This window comes from Stegastes partitus, unplaced genomic scaffold (genome assembly GCF_000690725.1).
Source record: "Stegastes partitus isolate 25-593 unplaced genomic scaffold, Stegastes_partitus-1.0.2 Scaffold58, whole genome shotgun sequence".
Classification (NCBI taxonomy): Eukaryota; Metazoa; Chordata; class Actinopteri; family Pomacentridae; genus Stegastes; species Stegastes partitus.
In genome coordinates this window covers 136,977-157,009 of record NW_007577789.1, presented here as the reverse complement: position 1 = coordinate 157,009, position 20,033 = coordinate 136,977, and the positions used below count along the sequence as shown (strand labels likewise).

Genomic DNA, 20,033 nt, shown 5'->3' with positions numbered 1-20,033 from the left:
GAGAAATTCTGTTTTGCAAAGACAGATGATTGAGAAAGTTACTGTTGGTTATCTGTTTTATGAAAGTTACTTGTGTGCATGTTGTGTGATGCAGGGATGGTCTGTTGAAGTTTAGGTCGGCCGGTCGGAGTGGGTTGGAACGGCGAAGGACAGAACAGAACCTTCTCTGCAAATCACTTAAAAGACATTCTTTAATCAGACAGCAAAGGAACTCCAAATGGTGGTTTATGTGACGATCTTTTTAAGAGATTTATGCAAATCATTAACTCAGAAAGATCTGGCTGAAGTCAGATGCTTTCACAGTGTCACACTTCCTAATGATTCGTACAGCAATGAAAGGATACAGACGTGTTGACTTCTTATAGCCAGATGCTCAAAATGAATGGAAATGCAGCACATTAGCTGTCGCTATTAACTTCAGTTTGGACCCATGAATATTCAAACGTTCTAGGTTACAAAAAGGTGTTGTCCAAATGGTCATAAGAGGGGTTCCTGACTTCAGTGTCTGGATATAGATTTTCATGAGTTAATAACAGATGTTTGAGTGTCTATATGTCAGGGATTTGGTCTAGAACAGAGGTGGGCAATCCTGGTCCTCGAGGGCCACAATCCTGCATGTTTTAGATGTTTCCCTCTTCCAACACACCTGATTGAAATGATCAGGATCGTTATCAAGCTCTGCAGAAGCCTGATAATGATCCTGATCATTTGAATCAGGTGTGTTGGAAGAGGGAAACATCTAAAACATGCAGGATTGTGGCCCTCGAGGACCAGGATTGCCCACCCCTGGTCTAGAAGGTGGTGTGAGTTGGGTTCGGTCAGATTTGGGTCAATCAGCTCCAGGCTGAAGGTTCTGCCACCAAATGTTGTCTCCTAGAGTTTGGTTTGATTGAACTTTCAGGTTCCACTTCCTTTGTAGGGTCTGTAGTCCTGACTGAAGGTCAAGAGTGGATCAAGGTGGTATCTCATAAGGCTGGATGGAGAGGCTGAAAAACGTATCACAATGAAATGTTTGATTTCAGTAGATATCGATAATCATTGATCATTTTAAATCACTTATTTTTGATATCAAGCTGGAGACTGAATTCAAATGTAACCACTTTGGCCTATTAGTTAAGGCACACGAGTAGTAATTTTAATCTTGTTAACATAATGAAAAACCCTGCATTGGTTTCCACGTATACCTCAACATGAAGTACACCAGCCCTCTAAGCAGACTGCTGGTGGGGGGACACAGGGCTGGGGGTCACTGTGAAGCCTGTCATGCAAAAGGCAACCACCGATCCCCACCAGCCATGACCTCCACCAGGGGAGGTCTGCAGGGACGGATGAGGCTGACAAGAGGCCCCAGTCGGCTGAGGATTAGCGTGCCTCGGGAGACCTGCACAGAAGCCAACAGGGAGGGTGATGGAGAGTAGCAGCAGATCACTTATCAAGGACTTTGGTGCCTGTTCAAGCAACCAAACGTTTGGTTTCCGTTATATGCTTTCATTGTGTTTGCATCTGATGCATTTAAGAAAAACTATTGAACACTCTAATAGTTTTTTTATTGCTATTGATGAAGTGTCTATTGTCTGTACTTATTGCTATTATTTTACCACCCAGGTCTAGTATCTTATAATCTCAGTGCATAGTCTGTGTCTTTTGGTTGAAAGATTTTAGTTTCAGCATAAATTCCCATGTTCAGTAGTGGGGCCTTCTGGTGGCATGTGAAGAGGAGCTTTGCCCCAATAACAGAGTAAGGGCTGGCCCAGAGAGCTGGTTGGTGTCTTAGCTCTGTGGGACATCGGTTGATCAAAGGAGTGCCAACTTGAAGTCGTCATTGAGAGACGCTCAGGTCCAGAGCAGGTGGAGATAAGACTGCAGTTTCTTAGCTCTAAGTCTGCAGTGCTTTGTTGTTTTGCATGCCCAGTGTTATCATGGTCGGTTGATCCCCCATGTGATGCAAAGCTTTGCAATTGGGCATTTCCATCTCCACTACTTTGCCACCATCACGAAGAACACTATAAAACACTGCTCAACACGTATCGACTTGCACACATACAGGTGACCGACACAACCAAGCTTACAGTATCTGGACAGACTGTGTGAATGTACTGTAGAGAGATTTGGTCTCCAACAAAACCACCTGCACCTACATCAAGCTCAGCCTAATTAAGTCCTGACTTCCTGTTTTCAGTCGCAGAGCTGTAATTCACGGTAGAGTCATGACCCATTCATCACAGTCAGCCTTAAGGGACTGTGAGTCAGTCAAGGCCACCTGTTAGTAGTAGCTACTGGAGAGCTATTCATTCTCTCCTCCGTGATGCACAGAGGTCCAAACATAGGCCAAGAAGAAATACTCATCTAGAGTCTGAGAGAAGCTCCTTGGTTGCCCAACAAAATATCTGTAATATCCATAGCAAAATGTAACTCTTAACAAACGTTTCCTACAAAAATGAAAAATTCAGTTTGTTGCTTTAGAAAACATGAACATATCCCTCAAGACGGAAACAATAAAGTATTTGGACAAGTTCTGCCTGTCAAACGTGATGGATCATGTCCACTGTTAATGTGATGAACTACTTACTCTGCTCGGGGCAGTTGTTTGAACTTCACCATATCTGACACGTCCACTATAAATAACCGTGGAACGAGTTAGTTAAAAACAACTGCGAAATGGCAAAGACAAGTGAAGTGAGCTCACAGAAAAGGTCAAGCATCATTTGTTTGCACAAGGAAGGCCCCTCTATAAAAAAAAAAGAAAACTCAATTCTCCACAGTTATATTGTCAAAAAGATTAAAAATGAAGATCGCAGTTTTAGAAAGACCAACAGTAGGCTTGACCGCAAAATTGTGAGTAAAATCAAGGCAATCCGGTGAGACACGTCTGCACGGATTGCCTCAGAAATCAGCAAGAACTACAAGATACAACTCAGTTCACAGACCATTATGGGTACAGACAAAAAGTCATGCGGCGTAAAACGTTCATAAGCTTAAAGAATAAGACAGCCAGAATGAATTTTTCAAAAGAACAGGCACAGACGGACGGCGGCTTTTGGAGATGGGGTATTTTCCGGATGAAACACATTGCGACAGACTGCGCTAAATGCTATGAGTAAGAAAAATCTTTTATTTACATGCATCATGCAGTCATGCTCCAAACATTAGATCTGTCAGTTAGAGCCCTGGATGCATGAGACACACACCATTTGGCCAATCAGAGGAAGCCGCTTCCAGCCGACAGCCACCATCAGATTAATTGGTGTCAATTTGGTGGCGGCTGCGAGGTTTGCTAGCAAGATGGCTGAGGAAGGAGACGTCGTAAGGAAAACGTCAAGAGGTGCTTTAGTTTAGGAGGAAGTGTTTCAAAGGGAGCAGGGGGGATCCAGGCTGATTCTCTAAGAGTTACAGCGTCTAATTTAAAGTAATGCTTTGTCTGATTAGCATGTTTGAAACAACATATTTCATTTCTTTCAGTATGTTCAGGGTCGTTAATGTTTGTGGCATCGTACCTGCACAAAGACGTAGGAACTGTGCAGCTAATATGCACAGTTCAGTATTTGTTTAGTTGGAACAAGTCAAATTAAATCAAGTGTAAAACCATGTTGTCGCTAATGCAGATTTTACTCACACCCAGCATCATTCACTGCATTCAGTTAGCTATAAAGACTGGGAAGCTGTTTTCCCTTGTAGTGTAAAATACACCAGCCACCTTTTCAAAGACTGTTTTGCCCAGAAGAAATTGAATGATTCAGAACGGCTCTCCTGCAGCCCTGACCTAAATCCCATAGGTTCATTTGGGATGCCATGGAGAGGAGGAAAAAAAAGTCAGTTTTTCAATGCACTAGAGTGGATGAACTCAGAGCTTTAGTTGAAAATGTGGGAGGGGAACATTCATTATCTCTATTACAGAAATTGGGTGATTCCATGAACAGACTGTCCCGAGAGCAAAAGAATGGGCAATAAACCATGAAAACATTGCAACTGTGGGCTTTAGAGAGGACACTGTTGGTTGATAAAATACTTTTATACCAAATACAAATCTTGTTGCACAATATTTAGGTTGACAAGTGTGCTTGTGGCGTCTTTCTTTCAAGCAAACGCCATTTTCTCTGGCATTTCATTTTCCAAATGCATTGAAATTTATACATTTTGAAGTGCGGCTTAAGCGTCCAGTCAGTCTATGACTACAAGCATTGACTAACTCCGTCACGTAATACTTTACTGTACTTGATGAGGGTCTGCGTGGTCGTTATTTATACAGATTGATGACAAATTGAGGGAAAAATCGGAATAAATGAGTTGAAAAACTAAAGTGATGCAGATACTTCTACACAGAGCGCAAAGAGTCACTGAATGCTTTGGTGATGATGACGTGAGTTATACGCTGCGGCCTTCACAGTCATGAGAATTGAACCCAACTCAGTGTGGAAGAGTTTGGAGCTCGTCACACATGAGGGAATATGCTTTGGAGTAATGGCATTCAACCCTGCAGTGGAAAATCTGTACCAGGAGGCATTGAAGCAGTTTTTTACTTTTGGTTTCACTTTGACTCATCTTAGTAGAAACATTACAGCTGTTGTAGATTCATAGTTAGGCCTCTACCTAACAGCTTTTTACATTGTTTGTTCCACTATAGATTTACGTTTGTGAAATCTACGTCTATGAAATGTTGTCAAAAATACACATTAATCTCTTTAGAGTTCTTGTTTTGTTCAGGGAACCATGGACGTAGAGGAAAAGCAACAAACTGTCGCATTAGTGAAGATGGATTTTTGTTTGATAGCGGGACTACAGGGATGAAATGTTTGTTCATCAAGTAGTCAATTAATTAACTAATCCTGCCTGCTCTGCACATGGTATTAGTCATCACTCCTTAATGGGTCTTGAAGTTTGCTTGTCGTGGTGTCTTGTAAGCATAAAAACGAAACCACAGCGATGGGATCCAGTGATCATAACTGTAATATGATGCAGAATCTATAGAAATATAACCACCACTAAGTCATCAACCAATTGTTTTTTTTCTGCCTGAAACCCAATGAGGCCACAAAAAAAACACAGTGTTCGGCTTCAGATTTAAAAAACAAACATTGCTTTCTCTTCTGTCTCTGTAACATTGCGGATCCACGACTACAGAGCAGTGAATGGGGATAAGCTGCATCTGGATGCCTTGTTGAGCTCAGCTCTCTGTGGATGCCTTCGCCGTCTTTGCCGTGAAAATGGGGCACAAAAATGACGACAACAACAAAAGTCCTACATCATGCCTACTCCCTGCGGATGCGGGAGCAGATTAAGCATTTGACAATGTTTGAGCCATGTGTTGCTGCGGCTGCATGTCTGTGTGGCCGCTGGCATGCGTGTCCGTGTATGTAGTCGCCTGGAGAAGATCTGGCAGGTTTGTGCAGAATAAAAACAAAAAACACAGAATGTGCTAGAATGAGAGACAAGAGGCCCGGGCGGCCCTCATTACCTGTCGGAGACTGCAGTGTAAAGACGGCGTGCAATGGAGCTACTTAGCCTGTGAAGGTTGAGGTTAAATGGAGTTCAGCAAGTTGCATGCACTATGTTGTGAAGGGTAAAGAGCTAAGAGAGGCAACTCCTCTGGGCATCCAATCTGTAAAACAGCGGAGACACATTTTGCAGGAAGGCGGCAGAAGAAGAGAAGCCACTGGAGAGAGAAGGACAGGAGACTGAATTAGTGAGGGGTAGGAAAGGAGGAGGAGAGGGAAACGGTGTGAGGAGAGAAAGAAATGAGGAGGTGGCAGCTTTTATCGAAGGAAAGCCAAGATGTTATCGTAATTGCAAACCGGGCACAGTGAGATGATGGATAGTCTATAGGAGACCGGTGACAAAGAAGCCGTGGAGAGCCTTCAGCTCCAGTACGTGGCCAGTTTACACAGATCCTATATGGACCTTAAAGTTGTAGAGCGACATAAAAAATACTGAATTCTTCATTTTTATCGATCTTGATCTGGTTGATTTTTTTCTCCTCCTTTTCTCTCATTGAAAATTGTTTTTATCAGATTGCTTTTATTGAAGTCTTCCTTCCAGGCAGCAAATAAACATAAAAATGAACTTGCAGCGACTTGAAACCTGCTTTAGATGGTTTAATACTGATGATGGACATTTGATTGAATTAAGTTCAGATACACTTAATTGTGCTGCTCTGGAAACTCTTCCTTGTCAGCAAGCTCTGACAAAATGGAATCTAAGACTTGTGTGCTAAGCATTCTGTCCTTAAAACATTTTGGGAGCAAATTATTATGAGTATTTTTTTAATTTATTAAGGGGCTGCGGCTAGTAACTATTTGCATTATTGATTAATATATATTTTATTGCTCAGTAGCTGAGTTAACCGTCTATACTCAAAGCATTTTGTTGGCGATTTCTGCTACTGTCACGTTTTTTCCTGCTTTATAAAGTCCTGCACGTCTGTGGCAACAACACAACCATGACTAGAAGTAGAGAGAACTCAACAAGCAATTGAACCAACATTTTCTCCAAGTGCCCACAACACTGAGAAAAAACAGTGACTTTACACGCTGTAGATATTTTACTTTAGATTTTACTTTACTTTTAATTTGTCTCTGTATTTGCCTCCTATCTGCTCTGTGTAAACACACCCAGTTCAGCTAAACAGTCATGAAAACTTTGTTCTATGGCTGTTGCTTCTCAGAATTTGTATTTTTTTTACAGAATCTTTTATTTTTTTGTCAAATTTTACCTTTATTTAACCAGATAAAAGACCCATTGAGATCGAAACCTCCTCCACAAAGGGTGACCTGGCCAAGAAAGGCAGCAGTCCACAAATAAACACACGACAAAAACAATCACAAACTAGACATTCAAATATGATGAGATCAAGTGGTTCATTTTGGACAATTTTAAAATCACACTTGTAGATTAAAGTGTTTTTGATAAAATATCACGAAAGCCTTGATTTGTTTGTTTTTGCCCAATAAAACAGGAAGTGATTTCTTCAAGGAAAAGTAAAATATTTGATGGTTCTTTCAGTTTTTACAGTTTCTGATAAATGGTGTCATTTTGATGATTTCTTTTTAAATTAAGGATATAATGCTGCCCTTTAAACCTGTTGTTGAGTAAAGTTTCCTTGAGCACACGGCGACGTCTTACAATTCAGAACCATTAGATGTGCAATTCATAAACAGAGACAGAGAGTAGAGTCATATTTCTGCTTGATGAATGATAAAATAATTACTTAGAAATGATCAATTTGAGTTTTTCTTGAAGGCAGGAAAGTTTTCTAAAAACATGGTTTGAAAAATAGTGACTAGTAGGTGATTTACAGTGTCATCGATGTGCAGTGTTTATTGTTCTTTCTACCAAGTGTGAAATGTATCTGTACTCACATTGTTCATTCAGATGTTCCCAATTTTCACCTTCCAAAATGATTAAAGGAACGCTCTGTTGAATAACGTTTTATGTGTCCTAACCTTGATGATTTCAGCAGGGTTGTCTCAGGGAGTGCTTGCAGACAAAAACACAGGAAACCTGGGTAACAAACCAGAGAAACAATCAAAGATTCAAGTTGCATGATTAGAAATCTGTGGTTTTGAAGCCTCCGTGATAGTTAAAGGTCAGAATGTCTGGGCCTCTGCTCAGCAATTTGACCATTTGTTTGTAAATTTGTCTCTAACATCTACTTTCGGAAAACGAATCCATGATTAAATAATCACAGCGTCCCTTTTGTTAAAGCTGCACAGCTTTAACAGAAGAGGCAGAAACAGACATTTTTCTTGTATCATCTTGTTCTAAAAATCATTAAATTTGCGATACTTACTGCATCTCTTCTTCTCTCACACACCTGAGTCGATGTATTGTACCCATCACACCCGTTCACAGCCTCAGCATCCCTCTACTTTCCCTACAAACCTGCTCAGATTGAGCCAGAGACAGATGAAAAGGCAGGTCCTGGGCCCCGTCAGCGATAAACGTCTGGAACCTAGAAACACGGGAGACAAGCAGAAAGGACGTATAGATTAATCAGGAGAGAGGGAAAGTAAAAAAGACAAACCGCAGGCACTTAAAGCTCATGTGCTTAAGATAGGGGAGGTTGGATGTTATGGAGGGTGGCACACTTTGAACCGCCGCAGAGACGAGATAAAGTGATGTGAGGCCTTTTGTAGTGTGTTTGATAGCCACTTACAATACAGTGTTATTGAACATCTCTGCCGGGGCCTCTCAGGAGGAGCTAAATTAAATACATAACTAGATCAGATAACTTTACTCGAAGGAATACATTCATAATAAGAAAATAAAAGCTTTTCATTGTGTTGTTGAGCGACTGCGTGGGAGTTTAAAAAGAGGAAAGCGAGTGAAGGTTAGAGAGTCTTTGGCTGTGTTTAAATCCACTTGATTGTACACTCATTCACAGGTTACTCCATATTTTTGTTTCAGTGTTTTTTTTTTTATGTGCAAGATTAATTAAATGAAGCAATTTAAGGCAAAATACCACAACATTTAAAGCCATCCGTAAATAGACGGGCCTTAAATACGCACAAATTAGTAATTTGTTGAAAATGCCATAACAACTCAAATGAAAGCAGCCGAACTGTGACTCCATGTCTGATAACGCTTCAACAGATACTAGAAAATGATCTCATTCACGGCTCTTTTGGAGTTTTGTTGGTACAAATTTTTTACATATTGATTCCCCAAAAGATGTTTGTCCAAAGATGCATTAAATTCAGGCTCAGGGCATTTATGAATCATCATTTTGCACAATCACTGACAGTCCCATCACTGTAGAGTTCAAAGGTGAGTCACTGCATTAGGAGACTTTTAGCAAAGCCATATGTTCTCCTATATAGTCGTATATCCTCCAAAATCAATCGCATTTATTATCCTCCTCTCATAATGTCGGGAATTCTATGTAGAGGGCTTAAATCTGGCTCCTGCTACAGATATTTACTTCTATTTTTTCTGTGAATACATGTAATGCATGTAAGTAGTGTTTGATTATGTACCGTTATTTTATTTGTTTTCAGATTTTATATTCATTTTTTTCAGTTCGTGGTCAGTGACCTAAACTTGTAGGCCACTTGTTGTTGTTGTTTTTTAATTGATAAAGTAATTTCTGTCAATAAAATGCAGATTTATAGATTCACATTCCTCATTCTGTTGAGATAAAAGTCCAAAATCCCTAAATTTTAGGTCCACAGATATACAAAGTGAAAGTCAGCAGCAGTAAAAGTTTACAGTTTACTCTGGATCACCAGAATTGTTGTCTTCTGACTGATGAATTGTCACATAACTGTCATTTTGTTTACATCAGTAATGCAGAGCTGACATGATTAATCATTAGACAATTAGATATTTAATCAGCAGTTTTGGTAATTCATTAAAATTTTTGGGAGATTTATGATCGATTCATTAGTCAAGAATATAACCAGCAAATGAATCAGCAATAAGAATCATTTGTTGCAGCCCTGCTAAGATTGAACACACAATCAGATATTAGGAAGTGACGACTGCAGACGTGATCCTCTATCTTTTGTTAGAAGAGTGTTTGAGTGGTACAGTGGGCAAGTTGTACCCTAAGAACACTCACACAATACGGCGGAAAAGAAAAGAAACTGTACAAATAGGGAACATTTTGGACTGGAGTCTTTGATGTGTTGCAGCGGAGTGAGCTTCAGCACCACGGACAGAGCCAGCCTTTGCATTGCAGCAGGCTGCTGAAGCGAGCGGAGCCGTGTCCTGTGTACTGATCAGTCTGTCCTGGATCACAGATGCCTCGACTCAACTGGGGCCTCTTGATCTGCTGAAGAAGGAAGCCCAGCAATTTTTTCTTAAACTTTATTTTATTTTTTCTTTGCACCAATGACACATTAATGAGGAAAGCGTATTGTGCAGATCCGGGCACAAATTCCATTTAATTTAATCATCCCATACATCCACGTAAGCCAAAAGCTCAAATCCAATCCCATTAAAACTACTATTACAACTGTGGCCGGGGCCAGTGCGGAGTTGGTTATTATTGATGGCTGAATGGATTCGAGCAATTTCTTAATCAGCACTGATTCATCATGTGGTCCACACCTGTTCGGCTGCAGGAAAACGTCTTCTGCATCACAGCAGGCTGATGAGTTTGAGCATTGAGCAACTGGACAGAAACCAAGCTGAAGGCAGTATTCGTGCCAGTCTTATGCAGCACAAGTGAGCAAAACAATGTTTGTGTTTTTAATTGAGCTGGATGCATAAAATCAAAAGTTTTCCTTCAACTCTGGTTTCGCTGCTGTTTGATAATCACTTCAACACACATATTTCACACCTACATCATCCCTCTGTGTATTTGTTTGACCTCCTGTCCTCGGCATGTCCTCCATGACATGCATGAGATGGCTATTGACATGGTTATTAGTTGGTGTAATGACGAATACGGCCATCATGTAACGTCTGGCCTGTTTAAGTATATCCATATGTCCATGACAAATGAGGTTACCGAGCAGTTAGCGCACTGACTCGTGTCCGCACAGCCTGGCGTCACAGAGGAGCTGCTGGCCGCCGTTTTCATCCCGGCCCCGATCAACCTATCGGAGCTCCAAAAACACGGGATGAACACGGCTTTTGTGGACAATAACACGGCGAAAAATGTCATGCTATTTTTAAACTTAGGTTTTGTGATTCCCCTCGAGGCTTCGCTCACACTTCTGCATACTGTGTCTACCCTGTTCTAGTTCCACTTACTGCTCGGGCTGTTCCACCAAATTGTTTTTAATAGAAAACCCCCCAAACGGTCCCTACATTTGCATCGCTCGCACACTTGAGGGAATCCAAATTGTTTGGAAATTACAGCGCTAACAGTGTTGAATTGTACCGTTCCTCTGTGCACCTCCCATTGTCTTTCCTGTTTGGAGGCCGTGCTGTGTTCTCCTCCCTGCAGAGCGGTGGGAGCCCAGTGGAGATGAGATATCAGCTTCTGCATCAAGCGCCGGCTCAGAAATTTGCACAGTGTTCATGCACGTTGTGGATGCAGAGAATATTTTACTCTCATGTGTGCTCCCTCTCTGATTCATGGACTGTATGCTTTATGTGAATTTTTCAGGCTCTGACCCAAATCAGTGGAAATAACAGGAATAAATTACACGCTATTGCTCACCCACCTGACTTTCTAACTATTCAGGCTGGCTAATTCACCTGCACATACACTTTGAGAGATTTGGCTGCTTCCAGGGAACAACAACTGCTCTTATTTACTTTTTTTTCTGTTATTTTAGGGTATTATTAAAGACTAGATTAGATAATACTTTAGGATATTGGTCAAGGAGATGCTTGAAAAGTTACTAAACTCAACTTTTTTGTTGCTGTGAAAGTCTCTCTAAACACACTGACAGTTTTTTTCTTCAGCAGGGTCTAAAAGTGTCATTTTATAATTAAACCATCTTTCCAAGGAAGCAAATCTTTTGCAAGCAGCACTTTTCAAGACGTAAAAGGAGCTGAATGAGTCAATATGAATCTTGCAGTTTGTTAGATTAATGTGATAGACTGCAGGAACAGCCCAAGGTACGAAGGGTGAACCAAGGCTTCCATTACCTGATTGGAGGGAGCGTTCTGGAGGAATAAGATGAGATTTCTTGCAATGGGAACGTAGCCCAAAACTAAAGTATGAACTGGAAATCTTCCTGGACACACTCAGGGTCTTCTTCTTCTTCTTCCTTCTCTGGTGGTTGTCGGGAGAGCAGGTTGGAGTGACATTTTCTGAGGCTCACCCTATTGTGTGGGTGACAGGAAAAGCACTTTTAGCAGGAACATTTTCAGCCCACTGGGTGGATGTGATGGCGAGTCTTTCACAGTCGGTCAAAGATAGCCTGGGCTTTTTTTGGTTGAAACGCAGAGGCGTGTCTGTGTGTAAATGTGTCATGTGCATGTGCTCACGGGTGCGTGTCTCCGGGAATTATTATCCACAGTTTGAGTGCATAAACAGTGGTGCTCATTTCCAGTATTAACGGTCAATTACTGCACAGCAAAACAATTACAAAAATATCGAGTTGTGTTTTTCTCTGTTGTCGTCTGCGTTTGTGCGCTAATCACAGTTTAGCAACATTTAAATCCTATTCAGATGACAGTTGGCGTGTTGTTTGCTTGTGTTTCCAGCACGCACATCTGATCAAACCACACCCACACAGCCCCGGTGAAGCACATTAGCTGAGCTGTCGAGGGTCAAGCTCTAAATACATAAAAACTACGGAGGTTTTTTTCCTCCAAACTTTAACCTTGATTGTTTAACTATGAAGAATCTGTAGTTTTATTGTAGGGAGGATGTAAAAAAGGATCTAAAAAAAGTGACAAATTCATTAACTTTTGTTTTGAGATGATCTTTTAAGAGCTTTCTTTGATGTTTGAGTTTTTATGTTTTAGCATCAATTATCTAAAGTCAAATGAGGATGTTTTGTTGTTGTTGTTGTTTTAAAGAGGTGTTATAGTGATGCAGCAGCGCACTGAAGTCACCCAGTGAGTGATGAGCAGGTGATTTCATTTTAAATGGCCGGCCATGAAACAGAAGCTCAGATATCCTGAATATTAATGTGATTTAAGCTCCAAAAACACTGATTTGTGTTTAACATTGTGTCGTCTCCAACTTATTTTTTTTATGACTTGACAAAACTCTCTCAGATACAAAATACAGACAATACATGACTGAGTTCACAGGCTGATTTTGTGGTGTAAGTAATGTTACAGAGAATATTTCATTTTTGACACTGCAGTCATAATGAAACTTCTGGCAATCAGCACGTAAATGTAACAAGTACATGTCTTAACTTCTGACCTTGTAAAAAGCTTAACAAAGAAGCAGCCTGTCATCAGAAACTGAGCTAAGATCTCGGTTGTCCTTGTTGTTGCCGCAGCGATGGCTTACAAGCAGAGCCACCCACTAGTCCTCATTCTCAACACCAACATATGGTAATAAACAAGGACCTCAGGCATTTCCTATTGGCTGCTGGCCTCGCTGACATCATTTCACTCACTGGCTGCCAGTAGCCCACACGCTGGTGTTTCACACTTGGGCTGTAATCACTTTGATGATCTGGAGGCTTGACCTTTTGCAGACTCATGTCAGACTTACACCATGATACTCTGCTTTTTTTTTTTTTCTTCCCAGAAATGAGTCTTTATCGCCAAACGAGTTCCAGTAAGCAACGCATGTCAGACTGAGTCATTAAATCATTGTTTTTGGTTTGTTTTGGCCAGAAGTGATTTGTTTGGGTTAATATGGATCCATTAGTAGGGTATGCAATGTTTTTTTTTTTGTTTTTTTTTGTTTTTTAGGGTAGGCTGTAAAATGAGATTGTTGTGTTCTACACTGAGCTTTCATTTGGAAGAAAGATCATTCATTCCCATCCTAATGAAGTACATTGTTGTATGAAAAATGGAAATGGACAAACATTAAAAAAAACACACACAAGGACATGACCTGTGTGTCCTCAGTGGTGGTTATTGTCCTCTGCCTAATTAATTTACGGTTGCAGAATTGTCCAAATGCATTCTATAATGAAACTATCCTGAGGAGAGAAGCAATCTTTTGCTCATTAGTAACTGTACTATTTATATTTTGTTGAAGTTCAGTGAGATGAATATCAGTAATTGGATATGCAAATCTGTACATCGTGTACATTTCTTTGGCACAAGGTTCAGTGCACTGACAAAACAAATCTCGCAGAACAAAGAAAGCTTTTAAGATGAAGTTTTTTTGGGGGATATTATTGTCATTCCCATGCAGAGTGGGCTTCACTCTGTTCCCAGCCTGAATAGAGTCATTTTTGTGAGGATCTTCATTGTTACCTCCGTTTTTCCATTAATAAATCCCTCTGCAGCTGACCACTACCATTCTTGAACTTCCCCTCTCATTCACACTCCTGTCATTGTGCGTTGCTTCAGCCCTTCTGCTCCTCGCTCTCTCCCTGCGAGTTGTTAACCGTGCGCCCTGACTGTGGCCGGGCCCCCGAGGCGGCGGGGCTACAGACAGATGGCAGCACAGTTGCAAAGCCAGGGGGGTAAAGCGAGGAGGTTAGCCGGCGTGGCAGCGGGTAAGGAGGTGCTCCGTTCAAGGGCACATTGTCAGCCGCCTGGGTGGAAGGAGCAGGGTAGCTGGGGCGAGAAACCGAGGTTTAGTGGGGTCTGCAGGGATGGTAGAAGTCAAGTGTAGGTCTGATGTTATTTATAGTTGTCATAGGAGCAGTGAAGCACAAGTGCAGCATAGGACAGGACGTACTGTGAGATATAGTTGAGTTTTTTTAGCCATAGGTTGGGTTTGGAGGTGCTAGCGGGCAGGCTAGTGGCTCTGTGGGACTGTGATGCAATATGCTAGTGATAGCAAGGGAATGTACTCACAATGATGATGCTACTGCAATACACAGTGTTGTGTTCATATTCTTAGTCTAGCGTGGTAGCATTAGCTCATAAGCATGAAACACAAAGTACACCTGAGGCTGAGGCTTGTTTTGCAGGTGTTTGATCATAAATCTCTGCACTGGATTGCTACAATTTTGACAAGATGAGGCTGTTAGAGTGGAAAACTGGATCACCAAAGTTATTGCAGTTCATCCTGAGAAGTATAGAAACATTTGTACAAAATGTCATAGAGATCTATCAACAGTTGTCTAAACATAAAGAGATCCACAGTCTTTTGGATTCACCCTCTGAGAACTACGAATGTCTTTCCAAAATGTTTAGATATTAAATATTTGACGGGGTTATTAAAAACTTTCACTACTGGTGGATCTAAAGAAAAAGAGCATCATCCAGTTAGAGTATCATTAACGTCATAGTCTTCATCCTAACAACCAGAAGGATTCTGGGGACCATGAATGTCCAATCCATGTAATAGAGAACAATTTGTTGTCGGAGCAATTTTTTTAAATGCCTGATTGAGCTAAGAGATCAGCAAAAGTCGAGCTTTTTCAAACAAGACACTGCACATGACTGCACCTGTTTTGATCTGTACAGTAAATAGTACTGTAACCTGAAGGACAAATATCATTTTCTGACTCACTCCAAGGCCTTTCAGCTTTGCTCCAGATATCAGAGCGCGTTTGAGAGGTTTGAACAGCTGCTCGTAAACTAAGGTGTTGTACTTGTAAAGCAGTCAAATAATGCACAACTGTTATTGGCCTAATTTGTTTCCCAGTAAACTGCTGTGTTAATGGTGGAGTGCTGTTTTATTCTGGTCTTCTTTTAACCAGAGCGAGCTTTAAAAACACAAGTACACTCATCAGACGAGTCTATCAGGTGATTCGGCAGAGCAAGGCTTCACTTCATAGAAGCTCACCGCTGAAACTATGATGCTGATATCATCCTGCTACTCAGTGTGAGCCCCTGTCTTTACAAAATCTCAATAGGTCACAAACAGATTCAGAGTATTCATTGCTCTCTCTCTCTCTCTCTAGCATTCTTTGTGGTTGTCGGTGTCGAAGCAGAACTCAACATAACTGGGTGTTTGTTTTTTTAATAAAGTTACCTTTCATTTTCCTGCATGCTAACAGAAGAAGTGTGTTGGTCAGCTCTCACTTGGAGCACCAGGGAGGAGGGGGATGTGCTCGGTGTATATATGTAGGGAGAGTCTTGTGCTCCTGAATGTGCTGACAAGCTGGTTAAGTGGGGTGTGGTCCCTGGTGGCACACTAACGTGCTCTGTTTCAGTGGTGGTGCCAAGTCACATTATCATATTGCCAACTTTTATTCAGCTCTTAAATCATCTCTGAGCTCAAACTGCATTAATGCAGTCTCGAGTTTAGCATCTGTAAGTTATATCTGCCTGCATTCCTGAGGTCAGCGATGAATTATATTGTGTGTTTTTTTTTTTCTGCTGGGAATTCAAAGCTGTGATGCAACCACCTGATTGGAATTACACTGTGTGCTGACTTGTGTTGGAGCGGACTATGGGCGTACAGCAAACACGCTACTGGTCCACTACATGAGCACGACACGTGGATTTAATAAATCCTGTTTGCATTAGCATATTAATTAGAATGGCACATCACCGCCACATGGTGCATGTAGTCCATTCATGCTTATCTGACACACATTTCGATACATCCCCGTCCGGCGGATAATGTAAATCTCCATGTGCAGTTTTCAACTAATTCCCATCCAGACTCCTGTCATTTCCCTCTGAACAACCAGCCCTTCTATGAAAAATGAAGAGTTACTTGATATGCATTATAAATAGCCGCTCCGTGATTGGACGAGGCCAGATTCTCCTGCAAGCTCTTCCGTATAGCAACAGCCCCCTCCCATCTCTCCTTCTCGCCTCTTCTCCCTGGAATCCCCCTTCTCTCCTCCCTCCCTCCCTCCCGCCCATCTCCTTCCCTCTTTTTCAAAAAAAAAACGCAGACGGATCTCGTCCTCCATGTGGCTTCACCGCCTACCCACAATGCACCGGGGTTTTGCTGCCACTGGCTTTAGATGTGGCGGCGCTGTCTGTGCAGGGGGGCTCCTCTCCCCTTCCTCTCCTCCTCCTCCTCCTCCTCCTCTCCTCTAAGCTACAGTCTGAGTCGCTCCTCCTCCCTCCCCCCCTTCTCCTGGCTCCCACTGCTGCGGCAGCATCTGGATGTGGTCGCCATGGCAACAGCAGCAGGCCTGACCCCACCTCCTCCCTCCCCTCACACACACACACACACACACACACACACACACACACACACACTCTCCCCCTTACACAGACACAACGCCTTCACCCCCCTCTGCTCCCCCTTTTCCTTCTCTTAAGCTTTTTTTTTTTTTTTTTTCCTGAGCGCGACTGGGTGCGTTTCCTTCAAGCTTGACCTGAATTCTGCGTGCGGCGCCACGTCTGCCACCACGCTGCATGTGTGACAGCGGTGATGATAATGTGGCGAGATGGGCGTCCGTGGTCAACTGACCTGTTTCCATGAACTTCTGAGGTCAAACGCCACACTACAAATCACCTACTTTGATCTCACAACCTCCCTGCGTTTCCCGTCTCACCGTTACTTTCCTCTCTTCGTCTGGCTTTCTTCCCTCTTCTTACCACCACTGCTGCTTTCATTTTCTATTTTGAATTTCCTCTCCTTGTTTTCTCCCCCTCTTTTTCCTCCCTACTCTCCTCCCCCCCAATCACTCCCACCATCCGCTCTCTACTTCGCTTACCCATGTGCTTCAGGGGAAGAAGCGAAAGCTGCACAACAGCATGAAACAGAGTCAGCTGTATCCGCCCTCCTCCATCACTGTACTCCACATCACACCCTGAGCCACTCTGCAAATCTCCCTCTTCCTGCCCGACACCCTGCATCACAAATCTCTCTGCCTCCTCCTCAGCTGATTGTTTGAACAAAGATATGTGCCTCGTGAGGGCTTCGTTTGTGTCACACTGACGTATGTAGCTTTTAAATACACAACATTTATTGTACATTTCCACTTTTTTTTTTTTGACTCTCTTTGTAGCTACCCAGCAGCAATGTACGCACATGAATCTTGAGACCCACACTTTCTCCTGATATGAGTCACAGCCTTCATTCATTCAGATTTAAGTTTCCCTTAAAGATGGAGAAGGGTTCTGGGAAAGCAGCACAGTGGAAAGGGACAACAGATGAATTAATAACATCGACTTAGATTGGTGCATATGCCTCCAGTTTGTGCTATATGTGAAAGTAAATCAGCTGAATTTCACACCGATGAAGTGTTTTTCAGTCATTGTTAACCAGTTCATTTGCTAAAACAGCTCTTTTATTTTCTAATGTTTTGTTGTATGTTTGATGCTTTTAAGCTGCATTTTATTTTCACTTCATGTGCAACCCTAGAAAATCAGGAAGCACTTTAGAGAAGCTGATAGAACTGAATCACATGCACAACACAATACCGCCATGACAGCATGGGGTCCGTCAAACAACATAAACAAACCGGAGCATTAACAGCTAACATGCACGCCACTTGTCTATTTTCTTTTATTCTGTGATATGCTGCATGGATTTTCGACACCTCCTGTGACATACAGTACACCATGTGCAGCATGTGCATGAAGCAGAGGAGCAGTATGTTAGAAAATAGAAGGCTGGCGATAAAAATAATCAACTCTGTTTTACCCGGTAGAATGCTGTTTCTGGGAAAACAGTGAGTCTGGTGCACCTGTTGGTCTCCAGAGAATTTTTTTTGTAGTCTTATGCTCATACTTAAAATTTGGACGGTGACAGACAGTTATTCTGACTCGGGACGGAGGAGGATTCACGGAAAAATAAGGGAGTGTGCCTTGATCAAATCAAGTCTTTCTAATTCAATCTGTTCACAGCACTCGGACTCCATCATGGTTTATTCAGTAAGGTGAGCATACTAATTGGGCCCCTTGTTTCTCTCTCTCCCTCTTTCTCCTTTCACCAACTTTTGCACATGTTTGATTTTTTTTTTTTCCCTCTACCCACCCCCACACTCTCAACACACTCCCGCTCCCCTTTGCCGCTTTTGTTTTTTGATCCCATTCGTCTGCACAACCCTCCCCACCAACCCGCTCCTTCCTCACCCTGTTTCATCTTCCTGTAAATCCTCCCCACCGTTCTCTCCGGGCTTCTTCTTCTTCTTCTTCTTCTTCTGTCTCTCCACTGTTGCTGCAGTAGAGTTGGTGGACCAGCAGAGGGTGCTGAGGACCGGCTGCCTGGTGACCGGGGTGCACACTCCACCCATCCGACGCAACAGCAAGCTGGCCACCCTGGGTCGCATCTTCAAGCCCTGGAAGTGGAGGAAAAAGAAAAACGAGAAGCTCAAGCAGAGTTCCACAGGTACGGGGAGGGAGGTGGTTGGGGTGGAGAAAGTGGGGGAAATAGTTCTCAGGAGGAGATAATGAGAGGAGGGAAAGATGTTCATGCCTAAACCGATTGAATTAAATCATCTCATCATTTTATAATGACGCCTGAAGAAGTTTTATACGTTTTTGCTGAATTTGCATACATGCACACATACCCTTGAAATGTGTGATTCTTCTGAAGGCAATATTTAGTATGACAAAATCAATTACAATAATCTATTCAGAGCAAAACTGCAACATTAGAAAGGGAATGAGATATTTTCACTACATCCTAAGTTTGTGCCCCTCATGTATTACTATTACATTTGATTCACTGTGCTAATTATCACATTGTCTTTATATTTAATTAAAAACAAGCTAATACTACACCCCCCAAAGACTCTTCTAACTGTCTGAATAAAATTATATAGTCTGCTGTACAATAAACAACATTTTGAACCAGTTTCTCAAGTTGCAACTACATTTCCTTTCCACAAAGTCTGAAATGACTTGTGTTTTTCCTCTTTTTGTGCTTTTTAAATGCTAAAAATATAAAATATCAGAGAATAACACCAATAATAGCAAGTGTAAGTGATAGTAAAATGCTTTAAGTTTGTTTTAATTACAGACAAAGAGATATATCTTGATTATCTACCATCTTTGTGAGGAAAATAGACCGGGGGAACTGTTACAAAACATATTTTTTTATTGTGTAGATACAATACTGTCTTTATCTAGACGTTTGGAGGAGTCTTTAAAAGGTTCTGGAAATACCTTCAGGAGAGCAGTAAGCTTCATTAAAGGCCTTCTGGGTTTTTTAAACAATCATATGGTGACTCAGTGAAAAGTTAAGACCCAAGAGAAAGTCATTGGCTACACGTGAACATGGGAATTTTGCACAACTGTTGCACAATAACATCCGACTGTCGTGTTTCTGTTCCATTTAAAGCTGACAATAACGGCGACATTGATTTGTTACAGTCACCTTGTGCGTCTGCTTTTAAAAGCAGCATTATATTTGCTGAACTCAAGGCTAAATGTGATGCTCTTGCTGTAATGGAGAGCGCTGTTGGATCAAGGTGACTTGAAGAGTGAATGTCGTTAAGGCAAATCACAGCTGGTCCCATCAGACGTCTGTGGCAGCGTTTGTCACTTCATCCATCTTGTAACAAATGAAAATCTAATCACATCTTTTCTGTTTAACCCTCTGAATGCACACATTTTATCATTTTTCACTGCAATATAAAGTCCTGCACCTCTATAGAAACAGTACAACCATGGCTGGAAGTAGAGAGAAGTCA

At 41.8% G+C, this 20,033-nt stretch overlaps 1 protein-coding gene across 1 annotated transcript in view; it reads left to right on the top strand.

Moving 5' to 3' along the window:
• phactr3a (phosphatase and actin regulator 3a) overlaps positions 1-20,033 on the top strand; it is a 41,361-nt gene that overhangs the window by 5,446 nt on the left and 15,882 nt on the right. Inside the window, exon 2 of the mRNA XM_008275731.1 lies at positions 18,563-18,727. Within this exon, the coding sequence (XP_008273953.1) occupies positions 18,563-18,727 (165 nt within the window). The remainder of the gene's footprint in view (positions 1-18,562; positions 18,728-20,033) is intronic.